At 41.0% G+C, this 14,536-nt stretch overlaps 2 protein-coding genes across 4 annotated transcripts in view; one reads left to right on the top strand and one right to left on the bottom strand.

Moving 5' to 3' along the window:
- LOC149951484 (uncharacterized) overlaps positions 1 to 4,574 on the top strand; it is a 24,620-nt gene extending 20,046 nt beyond the window's left edge. The window contains exons 7-8 of one of the 2 annotated variants that reach the window (XM_090168070.1): positions 11 to 2,523; positions 2,857 to 4,574. In XM_090168070.1, coding sequence (XP_090024196.1) covers positions 11 to 2,523; positions 2,857 to 3,427 — 3,084 coding nt within the window. In that variant the 3' untranslated portion in view covers positions 3,428 to 4,574. Of the gene's footprint in view, positions 1 to 10; positions 2,587 to 2,856 lie in introns of both variants that reach the window. The other variant, XM_090168069.1, reaches the window with a different exon arrangement.
- Positions 4,499 to 14,536, bottom strand: LOC149951483 (protein NipSnap homolog 3A-like). Of its 2 annotated transcripts, none has more exons than XM_090168072.1 (6): positions 14,464 to 14,536; positions 13,711 to 13,999; positions 13,496 to 13,654; positions 13,281 to 13,436; positions 6,682 to 6,765; positions 4,499 to 4,887 (listed from the first exon to the last, which is right to left on the bottom strand). In XM_090168072.1, exons 1-6 carry the CDS (start codon positions 14,503 to 14,505, stop codon positions 4,811 to 4,813), a joined length of 807 nt encoding a protein of 268 aa, XP_090024198.1. In that variant the 5' UTR covers positions 14,506 to 14,536; the 3' UTR covers positions 4,499 to 4,810. The 2 variants fall into 2 exon arrangements, with proteins under 2 accessions (XP_090024198.1, XP_090024197.1); XM_090168071.1 differs by lacking the exons at positions 13,281 to 13,436; positions 13,496 to 13,654; positions 13,711 to 13,999; positions 14,464 to 14,536 and adding exons at positions 6,828 to 6,983; positions 7,479 to 7,637; positions 7,700 to 8,006; positions 8,095 to 8,273.

The following is a 14,536-nucleotide window of genomic DNA, read 5'->3' as shown; positions in this document are numbered from 1 at the left end:
GCCATTTTAGGGCTACGCCCCCGTTTACCAGGACCAACCACGAGGTCCCGCAGTTCCCGGGTCAATGAAAACCGACACCAGATACAGCTCCAGCGGTTCGTACTCCAATGGCGGCCATGGCGGACTATCAGCGGGGCGAGTGGGTCTCAGGGCCTACCAGCATGGCGGTTACGAACTTAACCAACCGTTAGGACTTCCACCGATTGGTGCTCATGAATACGGAACCAAATCAGCCGGAAGTTTCGGAACTGGTCAAGGATACTCACCAATTAGCCCTACAGATGGGCGAAGGGCTCCATACCTACCTCCCCCGGGGTGGCCCACCTCTGGACACGATAGCGGGACCGCTTCCGGAACTCCCACCAACGGAAATGGTAACGTTTACCGCTTCCCGTTGCAGCCTAACGGCTCCCAATCTAGACCCTCTGAATTACCGTCGTCTTCCGCCGTACCAGGATACGAACCGGGTATTGGTACTAACGGAGGTAGACCGGGTATTGGTACTAACGGAGGTAGACCGGGATATGAACCGGGTATTGGTACTAACGGAGGTAGACCGGGATATGAACCGGGTATTGGTACTAACGGAGGTAGACCGGGATATGAACCGGGTATTGGTACTAACGGAGGTAGGCCGGGATACGATCAACGAAGACCGGGTGAAAACGGACGCAATGGAATCAGCAGAAGACACGATTACGGTGATAGGAGAGGGCTGACTCCTCCCGATAATAGGCAACCGTATCCTTCAACCGATCCTAGAAGAACCAGTCCTCAAGATCAAAGGTATCCTGGTAGAGATAGGAGTGACGTTCCAGTGTCGGGTAGTGACGCTTCTTCGAGAAGCGGGCCTTCGGGAGCCACGGGAGCCACCGGAACTGGTTTCGATGGTGCCGGTGTCACTTCGGACACTAAGGTCAAAACGGGACGCGTTGGCACCAACGCCGAAGCTTCTTCCAGCGGAGCTTTAGGAGGTCAAAGATCGCAAACCCAAGTACAAGGTGCTCACGCCGGTAATGGCACGTTTTCTGCCCAGGCCCAAGCTGGTTTCGTCAGTGGTAGCACTCAGAGTCAAGTTAGAGGAGGACGAGACGGTGGCTCTTCCGTATCGAGCGCCAACGTTAACGAGATTGGCAGCGCCCAAAGTCAAGTCCAAGTGGGGACTCCGGACGGTACCTCTAGCGGAATGGCTCAAGGGACATTTACCGGTGGTGGAACACAAGCTGAAGCGCAAGGACATCAGGATGGCGGTTCTGCGTCCGCCCAGTCGCAATCAAGCGGCTTATCGCAAAGTAACGCCCAAGTGGACGCCCGTGGAGAAATAACCAGATCAGAGTTTTTCGAAGGCGAGGTTGCCGCTAATACCAGAGGGTCATTTGGAACCGGTTTATCATCAACTAATTTACAAGGGAACTATGGAGCCGCTAAGAAATACTCCGCCGGGGCTACCGGATCCTTTGACGCGCAATCTAGAGGCGTTTCTGATTTTAGAACGGTGGGATTTCCATCTAGCAATGGTACCAGGATTCCTAATCAGCCTTTAATGCCCCCAGATGGTAATTTTATGACTCCGGACAATGGTAGGCCGTCACCCGGAATAGACAGTCGAGTACCCAGCCCCGATTTCGCTAGACCCAGTCCCGATTATGGTAAACCTAGTCCAGATTATGGCAGACCCAGTACCGATTATGGTAAACCTAGTCCCGATTACGGCAGACCCAGCCCCGATTATGGTAGACCGAGTCCCGATTATGGAAGACCTAGTCCCGATTATGGAAGACCTAGTCCTGATTATGGTAGACCCAGTCCTGACTATGGGCGTCCAAGTCCGGACCAAGGAAGACCTAGTCCAGACCAAGGAATACCTAGTCCAGACCTAGGAAGACCTAGCCCAGACTACGGAAGACCTAGTCCAGACCTAGGAAGACCTAGCCCAGACCTTGGAAGACCTAGTCCAGACCAAGGAAGACCTAGTCCAGACCTAGGAAGACCTAGCCCAGACTACGGAAGACCTAGTCCCGACTACGGTCGGCCTTCACCAGACTCTAGACGGCCAAGTCCAGATACCGGTAAGGCAACACCTGTACCAGACACTAGAAGACCAAGTCCCGATTACGGAAGACCCAGTCCTGATTACGGAAGACCCAGCCCCGATTACGGACGTCCGAGTCCAGACTACGGCAGACCCAGCCCGGATTACGGACGACCTAGTCCAGACTATGGCCGTCCATCGCCGAGCCCATATGACAGACCTGATCCCTATACAAAAGCCACGGAGAAGCCAAGAAGTCGAGTGTCCTCGACGGACTACGACATTCCGTCTCGAAAAGATGACCGATATGGCAGACCGACTGAAAGACCGCCGCTTAAAACCGATGATCGATCCTACGACAGGCCTTCTGAGTACGGCAGACCAGCAACTGCACCTACGCCCAGACCAGGTTATGACCCCTACGGAAGACCTTTACCACCACCGTCGAGACCAGACGACCCGTATGACAGACCTAGTACTCCAGACACGAGGTATGAATCGCCTTATCCAGGCTATCCAGGAGTCACAGTTACCCTCTATCCCGAGAGACCTAGGTAATTTGTCTCTTTTTCAATTACCTATAGTCTAGATGTCTCTTAGTTAAGTTTATCTCTAACAAGAAGGTTGGAACGACATTAGTTAAGATTACTGAGCAAGCTATCACGTTGATTTTGGAAACCGAGTTAACAGATTAATCAATTAAGATATATCCCGTTCAATTAATGATAATGTAGCCGAAACCAACGATTTGGTTCATTACTTTCTTTCTTGATAGACATACTTAACGGTATTTAAAAGATACTGAATTATGCATTATCTTTTAGGTTGGCACCCGCAACATTACCTCCGATTTTGACTCCAACTCCACCACCCTATTCTCCTGATAGAAGGCCTTCCTACCCATCATTTGACCCCAGAACGACACCAACAAGATCAAGTACCGTTGACCCATACGCTATCGAACAAAGACCCGAGTCGAGGATCCCGTTTCGAAATTATTTCCCATCACAACGACGAGTCACGGAGGCGCCGGAACCACCGAGAACCGACACTAGTTACTACTCCACTCCAAGGCCTTTCTCACCAAGACCAGCCATGCCTTCCACTTCTAGACCAGACTCATTCTATCCTCAACGACCGCCTCCATCGAGACCGAGTACACCGGGAACGTCCGCGCCAGGACCCGCGAAGTGCTGCAACCAAGTCGCTTGTTGTTCGCGTCCTTCCTACGGCTGCTGTAATGGAGCAGGAGGCGCTCCCCAAATACCAGACATTAGTGACGATGCTAAATCCGACGGTGACTGCGAAGACGTGGAAGTCACGTGTTACACGGTTTACAAGACGATTGGACGAGCGAGAATTTGTCAGCCTGGTGGTTCTTCCTGCTCAAAGTAGACCCGCTTTGAACTGAATTTTTTTAAGCTTTAGTCATTTTGAAGTTCACAATTTTTTGTTAAGTAAATTCTGTCCTCCCATTGAAAACGAAAACTGCCAAATTTAATTATTAACTGCCATTTTTAGGAGATGTTGTTGGGTGATTACAATTTAGTTATTAAAATGAGATTCTTTTCTCTGAGGGCGTCTTATGATGTATAGGAGAACACTGTTCAACCAATTTTACCAATGAAATTAAAGAGGCGTAACTTTCAGCCTATGAATTTAAAGGGGCGTACCTTTAAGCCAATGAAATTGAAGGGGTGTAACTTTTAACCAATGAAATTAATGAGGCGTAACTTTTAACTGATACAATTAATGAGACGTAACTTTCAGGCAATGAATTTAAAATGAAGTAACTTTCAGGCAATTAATTTAAAGGGGCGTAACTTTCTGTCAATAAAATTAAAGGGGCGTAGTTTTAACCAATGAAATTAAAAGGCGTAACCGTATGAGAATAATGTGCTTAACTTTTAAATTCATTTAAAGTATGTAAGGGTTCGCCTTAACCTTTGGAATGTTTTGACCAAAGATTTACTTTTGTACCCAAAAATCCAAGAAAACATCATATCGAATTGGAAGGCGTATTTAGACGAATATACGCCTACCAGGGCTGTGGATCTGAGCGTAGCCAATTACATAAATATGGTAATATTCTAGCGGCCCTGATTGACCACCCAGCTTACTAAGCACGGCCCTGACGCCTACATCAAAGACCAATCAATTTGAGCAGTGTCTCCCTTTATTAAATTCATAAATAGGGATCTAACTCATGTTATACTTACGTCATCGCCTAGCCCATACCTCACACTTTACTTACCAGCTTGTTCGGTAGTGTAGTTAGTGATGATTGGTTGGCCAGGTGAAAAAGGCGTGTTGAAAACGAACCAATCAGCGCAACCGACAAAATATTTTTTGTATTTATTTTCTTCCCCCATGAGTTTTTGCTGGATGTATCATTCGCTCAACTCGATAAATACGTAGTCAGATTATTTGATTTTCTCTCGGAGCTAGCCAATAATAAAGAATAAACAATTTTGTAATATACTTTTTAATAGACAAAACATTAAATGTAAAACATTTGATAATTAAAAAAACTTTAAAAGAACGTTTTTTGTTTTGGGAAATTACTGAATATTTTGAGATGTTCCGTTTCAGCAGAGATAATATAGAACTCCGTACCCTAGATTCAAATTCTGAGAGCTTTCTGATTTGACGGTTTTGTAACGAAATTTTAACCCACTTCCGTCATGTGACCTCCGAAAAATCGGCGATAAACGCTATTGATTACGAGCGAGACAGTTATTTCGAATCTACGGTACGAGGTTTACATTATCTTTGGTTTCAGTTAACTTTATCGATGGAAAACGGTATCATGGCTTTGCTGTAAGACATTCCAACCTCGTGATAAAAGGCAGTCACTAAAAATAATTAAATAATATTAATTTAATTAGAACGAAATTAGAACCAATGAAAGGTTAAAAAGGAGGGGCTGATCACTTAGAAGAAAATGAACATCAAGGTTACGTAATTAAGGAGTATACCAAAAATAGGCTGAGTACACTGAAAATATGCCTGGTACTCTTAGAATACGCGGATTACGACAAGATAACAATGAGCACGTGATATTACGTAAGGTACGTGACGCTTACGTAGAATACATGAATATTGCGCGGGTGTGCATGACAAATATTTCGCAGAGTCATAGTCCGGCAACACTTTTGGTCACCAGTCTTCGGTCCTCCAGTGTCCACTGGAAGGTTGGGCTTCCAGTTTCCGCTGGAAGGTTGTGCCTTCAGTCTCCGGTCCTCCAGTGTCCACTGGAAGGTTGGGCCTCCAGTTTCCGGTCCTCCAGTTTCCACTGGAAGGTTGGGCCTCCAGTCTCCGGTCCTCCAGTTTCCACTGGAAGGTTGGGCCTCCAGTCTCCGGTCTTCCAGTTTCCACTGGAAGGTTGGGCCTCCAGTTTCCGGTCCTCCAGTTTCCACTGGAAGGTTGGGCCTCCAGTGTCCGGTGGAAGGTTGTGCCTTCAGTCTCCGGTCCTCCAGTGTCCACTGGAAGGTTGGGCCTCCAGTCTCCGGTCCTCCAGTTTCCACTAGAAGGTTGGGCCTCCAGTCTCCGGTCTTCCAGTTTCCACTGGAAGGTTGGGCCTCCAGTTTCCGGTCCTCCAGTTTCCACTGGAAGGTTGGGCCTCCAGTGTCCGGTCCTCCAGTTTCCACTGGAAGGTTGGGCCTCCAGTCTCCGGTCCTCCAGTTTCCACTGGAAGGTTGGGCCTCCAGTCTCCGGTCCTCCAGTTTCCACTGGAAGGTTGGGCCTCCAGTCTCCGGTCCTCCAGTTTCCATCTTGACTAGAGGCCTCCAGTCTCCATAGAAATCGCAGGACGGTGACCGGAGACTGGAGGCCGATGTATGCGCGTAGTACGCAGATTACGTGGAGTACACAAATAATATGCGCCGTAGGAGGATATTACGCAAAGAGTACGCCGATGTTACGCGAAGAGTACTCAGATTACGCCAACTATACATATTATGCTGAGTACGCAGATTATGCTGCGTACGCAGGATATGCCAAATTTATGCTTAGTACGCAGATTACGTTAAATACGCAAATATTATGCTGAGTACTCATATTACGCCAAATACGCAAAGATTATGCTGAGTACGCAGATTATTGCCAAATACGCACATATTATGCTGCGTACGCAGGATACGCCAACTACGTATATTTTATGCTGAGTATGCAGATTACGTCAAATACACAAATATTATGCTGAGTACGCAAATTACGCCAACTACGCACACATTATTCTGCGTACGCAGGATACGCCAAATATGCAAATATTATGCAGAGTACGCAGACACCGAGATTACTTGAAGAGAACGATGAGTACGTGACAATTACACCTAGGAGCAACAAACACAACACCCCACACAAGGAGAACGCAACCCGTGAAAAGTCGTGCATTTTCTTGTGTACATTTTTCATTGGTTAGACGCTTTAACGCCTGCTGCCATCGGAAGGGAGAAATTGGGAAATTGTCTACCCCCTCTCCGTAAAACGTTCAGTATAAGGGCTCGTCCAATGAAATTTGTACACACCACTGCGTTAGCGTGTTTAAAGGCTAGCTGCGTTCTCCTTTTGGTTGTTGCTCCTAGATTACACTATTGATCAGCTCCTCGGTTACAAATTATGACCAAAAATAGTATTAAAATTCCTACTGGTAGCGTCCTTTGCTTCGTTTAGGAGTCTAATTTTCCCTTCAGTCGCCTTCTTCAAACTCTCGTGCTGCCAGAAGGTAATTACTGCGAGAATATTAGTTATTAGTTTTACATAGAATTCATTATTTTCTTTCTTTGATTGATACCCGAATTTTGTTTGCCAAAGATGGTGTAGAAAACCCCCAGTAGCTTGGTATTGAGTGGTACCAGAGCTTCGGATCTCAAGAGGATGGCTTTCCTCAGACGGTCGTGCCAGACCTCAACATGATCGTTCATGTTGAAGATTTGCATCTCGTAATAACCTATTATTTCAGGAGGTAACGTAAATTTTATTGCAGGTTTTCATTGAACCGTGCATAAAATAGCAACAGATGTGTATAATTTATCTTCGAGGGGTAAGACACTCTGCGAACTCGGTGTACACTGCCGTACCTTTGACAGTGCTAAATGGAAGTCGCAAACTCTTGAAAATATGTACCTTTAACAGTGCTAAATGCACGAACCCGGTGTACAGATTATCTGAGATTGTCTTACCCCTCGTTTATCTTTACGTAAGAAGTATCTATACTGGTAATGTTATTCGCTGGAAAATATAGAATTTCGAAAAAATAATTATTTAACTTTTACAACTAAAGAACACTCTTAATATTAATAATAATAATAATAATAATTAGTAATATTAATAGTCTTAATTCGGTGTTTGTTGGAAATTGGCTCGAGCCTGAGAAGGTCTCATTTTTATTGCCTAAATAGATACTTGTCACGTAAGAGTTTTATTAAATACTTTTGATAACAACCATTGGGGCTGGGTTTAATAACAGGCGACCACGTGAAGGGTATTATAACGGAATTGTCCTGCATGGCCATTAAGGACAGCGCTTTGCCCAAGTACTTTCCCTTCCATTCGCTGTCATTGGCTAAACTTTTCCTCACCTCTGCTCTGTGATCCAAATTATCTGCAAAATATAATTGACCTATTATTGAGCAAAGGTCCAACGTCAAAAGTTCAAATGTGTACCGTATTCCCACAAATGTACGGACTGATTTAAGCCTCCCAATTCACTGGTCCAGAAACCGATCAATTTGGAATGTTTGACGCGAAGGTGAAGGTACTCTTTCGTCAGCTGAAGATATTCTGGAAACTTTCCAGGCGAGCAGCTATACTGTCTCAGCTCGTACACTTTGCTGTTTTCCATCAGGAAAGGCTTACGGGCTGGGGCTTCGTCCGATGTCTTGCGACCCTTCAGGGGAGGGATGTCGGTGGACATGGCCCTGGACACGGTGCAACTAGAGAGGTGTGTCTTCAGGAAATGCAATCGCTCCACCTATGTTTTTATACGTATTTATTATCTTAGCTTTTTACGTAACGACGAAAATGAAAACGTTATCTAAAGATTTGGAAAATGGCTTTACCGTTCTACCGATGACGAGCAATTGGAAAGCGTTGCTTCCCATCGAACGATCCGGCTTGGTTATTATCTAACAGCTATTTGCGCGACAATTTGCCCTTGTCGACTGTAAAGTAGAAGTTCCCCATTGATGATAAGTCTGGCTTCACGCTCTCTGATATCGCGACTGCCCGGGAGAGGCTCTCCATCGCGATAAATATAGATTACTCCGAGGGTTCCCAATTCCTCCAAACTTGGCTAGCTGGCCAAGTATACTGTCCTATCTAAACGGGTCTCTTTTGGTTCTTCCCCCCCTTCTACTACCTTCTACAGTTTTCCTCGCAATCATTCCATGGGCCTGTTCTCACAGCAAAAAACGTTGGAGTTTATTTAGCGAAAATTATAAGAGTAAGCCTAGACACTTTTTGGCTCGAGATCATATTCTAACTAAGAAAAACGTCATATCGACGCAATCTCTGGGCTAGGAACAGAACGTCAAATTTACAGCGAAAACATTGGATCCTAATTTTATCTGTGTAGTTTGTCGTGTTTTTATGGCCTAATATTTGGCGTAAGAATTGGGAAATAGTTAATTAAGCCATAAAATAAGGACCAAAGTGTTATCTAAATGCTTATTTGTTTTATCGGTTTCGATGCATTATTGTTGTGAGCTATAATTTGTGTAAGGCGGGATTATGAAAGGAAGTAATTAGGCTCGGCGTGTGTTAATAGGAGAAAAGTAGTCACTGCCAACTGTGTCTGATTAGCTATGTAGATAAATTCTGAGATTGTCGTAGTTTCGATTTCATTTAAAAATTATATGTAGGCCTCTCATTCCACAAGAAATACTGCAACATTTATCGGACTTTCTTGGTAATTATACCAGACTGGTATTTGTCTTGAGTCGTATATTTTTTGTTAGATACATGCATAAAGGAAATTAACTTATAGAGTGCACTCCGGCTTTGAGTCATTCAGATGTTTTGCATAGCGCCCCCTGGTTGTCAAGGTGTCATTTAAAGGTGGAATTAGAAATAACAGCCCACAATCAAAACAAAGGCATAATCCTAAAACATTCAACCCACCCGGTTATCGGCGTGAGTCAGCAGGAACAATTTGACATAGGCCTACCTAAACAAATTCGTTTTACTTACAAATTGAAATATATTTCAATTGGAACTATTGTTTAGTTAAGTGTAGTTGTTGTTGTTGTTGTAGTCGACGTCCTCTTGTTAATTTTTGAAATTGTGACACCTTCGATAATATTATCGATCAGGACAACCTATCTATACCATTTATCTTCCTAAATACGAGCATCTCTCTGCTTGTCAAAACCAAGTTCCATTAGTTAAAGGTCCACAGTTATGAGGATGGGGCTACCTAATCAGGTGTTTGAGAAGGTAGAAGTGCAATTTTTCAAACGATTCTGTGTACCATTAAAACTAATAGTTGAAATATAAATTTTGGGTCTTATGTCACCGGTTCTTAGAGCTGTATGAGTAACAAACAGTGACGTAAGAGCTATATTGAAACCAGATGGCTGGGATATTTAATAGAATGGCATATTAGTAACATTTTGGCAGATATTTTAATTGAACCTTTCCCGCAATTTCGGTGAACTTTTACGCAATTTTTACAATTTATATTACAACTTTGTAATATGTTTTTAATAGACAAACATTAAATGTAAAAAGTTTTATAAAAAAATTACATCTTTAAAATAAGGTTTTAGGCTTTTGTCCAAAAATCATGAGCCTTAATAGAACATACTATTTTAATTGCTAGTGTTTTCCCCATTGGCAGTATGAAGGGTTTGGCCATTTTTTTCTTAGAACCAGGAGTGCGTCTAGTTTGTCATACTGGGTTCTGACAAAAGATTTTTTCTGAGTCAGAAAAATTCTTAGCGTAAGATTGGAAATAGACGCGTTTTTTTCTCTAAGAATTCATCTACAAAAAATCAAAACATAAAAGCACGTGTTTATATTAGTCCTTGGCTCTAGAGCACATTTTAAATGAGTAGATACTAAAATAACTGTTAAATATTGAAAATCAATGACCAATAATTACGAAATATTTTTTAACATTCACCAATCTTTCTATAATTTTTATCTGTTTCGGGATCGTATAGTTTCAGAAGTAAATGAACTGAAGTTATCAGACTGCTATACTCCCCATTTTGGAGGCGTTTTTCTTATGAAGTTACATTTTGACCTCAAATTTGAAATTTTGCGCGCGCCTAGGCCGAAAAAAAAAAACATTTTGGTTTTTATGAAACTATTTTTTATACAAAGAAATAGCTATGCCCACAATTCCCAAACTTGTGAAATTTATCGCGTCAACAGACGGGAATGGAAATTACATTTATTTGACTCGATTTTCTCATCATTTTCATAAGGAAAACGCCCTCCGATTCTGAGCACTATTTCGATAACTTCGGTACATTTACTTCTGATAGTGTTACATCAACATCAGCAGCACTACACCCCGCAATTTTAATTTCTGTAAGCAAGGCACCTCGAAACTATTCTGACTATTTGGCTAAGAATGGTCAAAAATGAATGATTCTATTTCCGGTCAGAAAAAGTGTCTAGTTTCTCAGATTGAAATTTTTTTGAGCTTCTGAGTTCGAATTCTGACAAACTAGACGCTCCGCAGGCAGGTTCACAAAGAAAAAACATAGTTATCTCACTGATCTGGCCAGCCTGTAGATACAGTAAGTTACTAAATAATCGTTGAAATTTTTAAACAAGCTATTGTATATAGTGATATAACGATATTTAAATGGTTTAGTTAATATTATATTTATAACATTGCTATATATTGCAATATACTTTACTCACGTAGGACACATTACCTATATAAAAATTAGATTATGTCTGTTGTTTTAGGGGAATAGTTTAAACCACAGAATAGTCATAGTTGCAAGTCCTATTGATGTAGTTCTAAATCGTCTTTGGAAAGGGTTTCACCGGCTTAGGCAGAAATTTACTGTATGGTCAATTTAGGTACAGTATTAGATTCTTCGTTTCATTTAACTTTGTCAGTGGAAAACGGTATCATGGCTTTGCTGTAAGACATCCCAACATTATGATAAAAGTCAATCACTGAAAATAATTAAATATTAAATAATATTAATCGAATGAAAAGTATAAAATGGACTTTCTTTAAATTTTCCACCCAGAGAAAGGTGAAAAATTTTTACATATTTTTTTTCATTTAGCCAAAATTAATGACATCATAACCTTTAGAGTAGAGCACGCGCGTAAACGAAATCAGAAGTTCATAATATTTATCTTATTTGAGAAGAATCCCTCTAACCTATTAAAGGAACTCCCATCAACGAATTAGTTTCTACTCAATTTAAAATTAATCAGCTAGGCTAGGCTAATACCAAAAGTAAATATTTACTTTTGCTAATACCCAAGGCACAAGCCATCTAGTGACTTTTATTGCCTTTTAATTCAGGTGGCTGGGTTACAATGCGTAGAAGGAAAACCCCTTTAACCAATGGAGAGATAACTTGCAAACTCTAGGCAGAAGGAATTGTTCGGAGTTTTCACCCAGTGCCACAAGCTGGGATCAAACCCAGTTTCCTTTACTATCTGAACTAATTTTCCACTACCGTGTAAAATGTCAAGATTATATTTTCTTGATGTAATAGTTTAGGAAATTAGTATATTATGTATTTTGCACCGCAATATTTTTTTTTCTGAAACGTATTTTCAAAAATCATCGAGTGCCTGTGAAGTTTCAAGATGATCATATTATAATATAAACAGTAGTGCTAAGATTTCCGTTACCTCAACTGGGTCAATAATTTGGATTTATCAGATCAGTATTTACGGTGAGATACTATCGAATCAGTTGGTATTGGGCAAAATGCCAACCAGCTAGTTTAACCCAAAACTAAACTGAACTAAAACAATTTGACATATCCCCTGATTCAATTTCATTTCGAAAATATAATTTTTATTGGCTTCTGAAAAGATTAAATCTATAAAAGATACATTATAGACACTTCTTATGCTATGAAAAGTCTTACTGGTTTGGTCTTTGGCTTCGTTTAAGAGTCTAATTGTCCCTTCAGTCGCTGTTTTGAAACTTTCGTGCTGCCAGAAGGTAATTACTGAGATAATATTAGTTATGAGTTTAAGTAGAATTTATTATTATCTTTCTTTAGCAATATGTAATCTAATCACTCGTAAGTATGTCATAAAGATATTTTCTTAATTAAAACCAGGGTTATTCAAATTCAATAGGTTAAATTCCCCTTCTTTTATCGTTTTAGATCGATAGCACCATCAAGGTGAATTATATTGCTTAAAGATAACCATAATTTTAAATGAATATTAATATTATAAATTAATTTATATTCACAATTAATCAATCCCAACATTCTTTACTCTTTCAACAGCTTATATTTATCTTCAATAGAGGGCGCTGGTGGAAAATAAACATAAAATCGACCTGGATAGTCTGACTTTTTGTGGTACAACGTTTCTACTACAGGTATAGCATCGAAATTAACCTCCTAAAAGTTTAATAGCTTTGATGAGACCTTATTCAAAGGATATGCAGTAGATTACGCGCCATAAAATTTATAGATGGGAAGCGGAAGTTAGCTCGTGCTTCGTGATCACAATATTTTGTTTCCATGGTAACCTTTTCAGTAACACAATAAATGTAAGAATTTTCTTTTTATGGTTCACTAATTCATCATAAAAGAAATTTATTTTGAAAAACTTCAACGGTTCATTGTATATAGTGGTGGGCGCTGGTTCGGAATGGATTATCTTATTGTCTAAGACAAATGTAGATAAGTATTGCTAAGCCCGCGTGATTCGATTTTATTATCGGAATAAACAATTACACATGCGACGAAAAAATGAGTGATATCATCGACATTAACGCGTTTTAAATATAATCTCCTAAACCTTTTTATTTCACGCGTATAATTTATTTTAGCGTCCATTGGTGGATCTTAAAATTCAATTTGCGCGTGAAAATACGCCGTCATGTTAGGGTATAAAAGCAGGTAAATATGCCTGCTATGCCTCACAATGTAAAGGTATGGTCACGAGCAAAAACGTAATTTTGAAATGGGTAAATTTTATATTTCGTTTGAATCAAGGTCTCATTGCAAAATTTCTAAGGAATGTTTATACAGAAGCATACTTATCAGTGATTATGTTACAAACATATCACAGATACCTGAATTTTGTTTGCCGAAGATGGTGTAGAAAACCCCCAGTAGCTTGGTATTGAGTGGTACCAAAACTTCGGATTTCAGAAAGATAGCTTTCCTCAGACGGTCGTGCCAGACCTCAACATGATCGTTCATGTTGAAGATTTGCATCTCGTAATAGCCTATAATTTTAGGAGAATTTAATTGCGTTTTTAATTTCTTAAATGTGTTAAATAACAACCATTGACGGTGGGCTTAAAAACTGGCGACCACGTGAAAGGTATTATAAGAGAATTGTCCTGAATGTTTACCAAAGGCAGCGCTTGGCTCAAGAACTCTCCTTGCCATCGGCTGTCATTGGCTATATTTTTCCTCGCTTCCGCTCTGTGATCCATATTATCTGTCATAAATAATTAATTTGACATAAGGTCAAACGTCAAAAGTTCAAACGTGTACCGTATTCCCACAAATGTACTGCCTGGTTCAAGCCTCCCAATTCGTTAATCCAAAAACCGGACAATTTTGAATGTTTCAGACGAAGGTGAAAGTACTCTCGAACCAGCTGAAGAAATTCTTGTAACTTTCCAGGTGGACAGCTATACTGTCTCAGCTCGTACACTTTGCCGTTTTCCATCAGGAAAGGCTTACGGGCTGGGGCTTCGTCCGATGTCTTGCGACCCTTCAGGGGAGGGATGTCGGTGGACATGGCCCTGGACACGATGCAACTATAAAGGTGTGTCTTCACCTACACATTTTATAAGTGCTATGTATCTGAACTATATTCACGAACTTCCTTAAGGGGGAAGAATACAGTAAAAGCCTCTTTTTCGTTCAAGCTGAACGTTTCTGTTTTAACAATTACATAATTGAATTATATTTTTATTATTAGGCAGAACCTTCCTCTAGTGCTTAAAATAATTTTGATAATTCTAATATTAATAGTTAACGAGGTATAAGGTCCTAACTAAAGGGTAGTTTGGGCGCTTGGCCAACTTGTTTAGCTCCGCGGGTCAGAATTAAAACGTAATAACTTAATTACTTTTAAATTTTAATTTTTCAAAATTATTTTAGTCACTAAAGAAGAGGCTGCTCTACACTTAAATATTAATAAGTTAAAATACAAAATTAAAAGAGATCAGCTTGAAATAGCGCGAAAGTAAACAATGGACACTGTAGTCTTCCCCCTTAAGATTTGTAAAATTGTCTTACCTTTCTACCAATGCAGAACAGCTGGAAAGCGTTTCTTCCCATTGAATATTCGGGATTGGTGATATCTATTTGC

Source organism: Leiobunum rupestre, chromosome 3, assembly GCF_980474605.1.
Source record: "Leiobunum rupestre chromosome 3, qqLeiRupe1.1.hap1, whole genome shotgun sequence".
Taxonomy (NCBI): Eukaryota; Metazoa; Arthropoda; class Arachnida; order Opiliones; family Sclerosomatidae; genus Leiobunum; species Leiobunum rupestre.
The sequence above is the reverse complement of the archived record's forward strand: the minus strand, read 5'-3'. Positions and strand labels throughout refer to the sequence as shown.

Excerpts from the sequence above, each read along its gene's own strand:
- LOC149951483 (XM_090168071.1), bottom strand. The coding sequence starts at position 8,136 with ATGGGAAGCAACGCTTTCCAATTGCTCGTCATCGGTAGAACG. Across the intron at positions 8,007-8,094 it reads TGCTCGTCATCGGTAGAACG|GTGGAGCGATTGCATTTCCT; the intron begins GTAAAGCCATTT and ends ATAAAAACATAG. Across the intron at positions 6,984-7,478 it reads TATTAAACCCAGCCCCAATG|GTTATTACGAGATGCAAATC; the intron begins GTTGTTATCAAA and ends CTGAAATAATAG.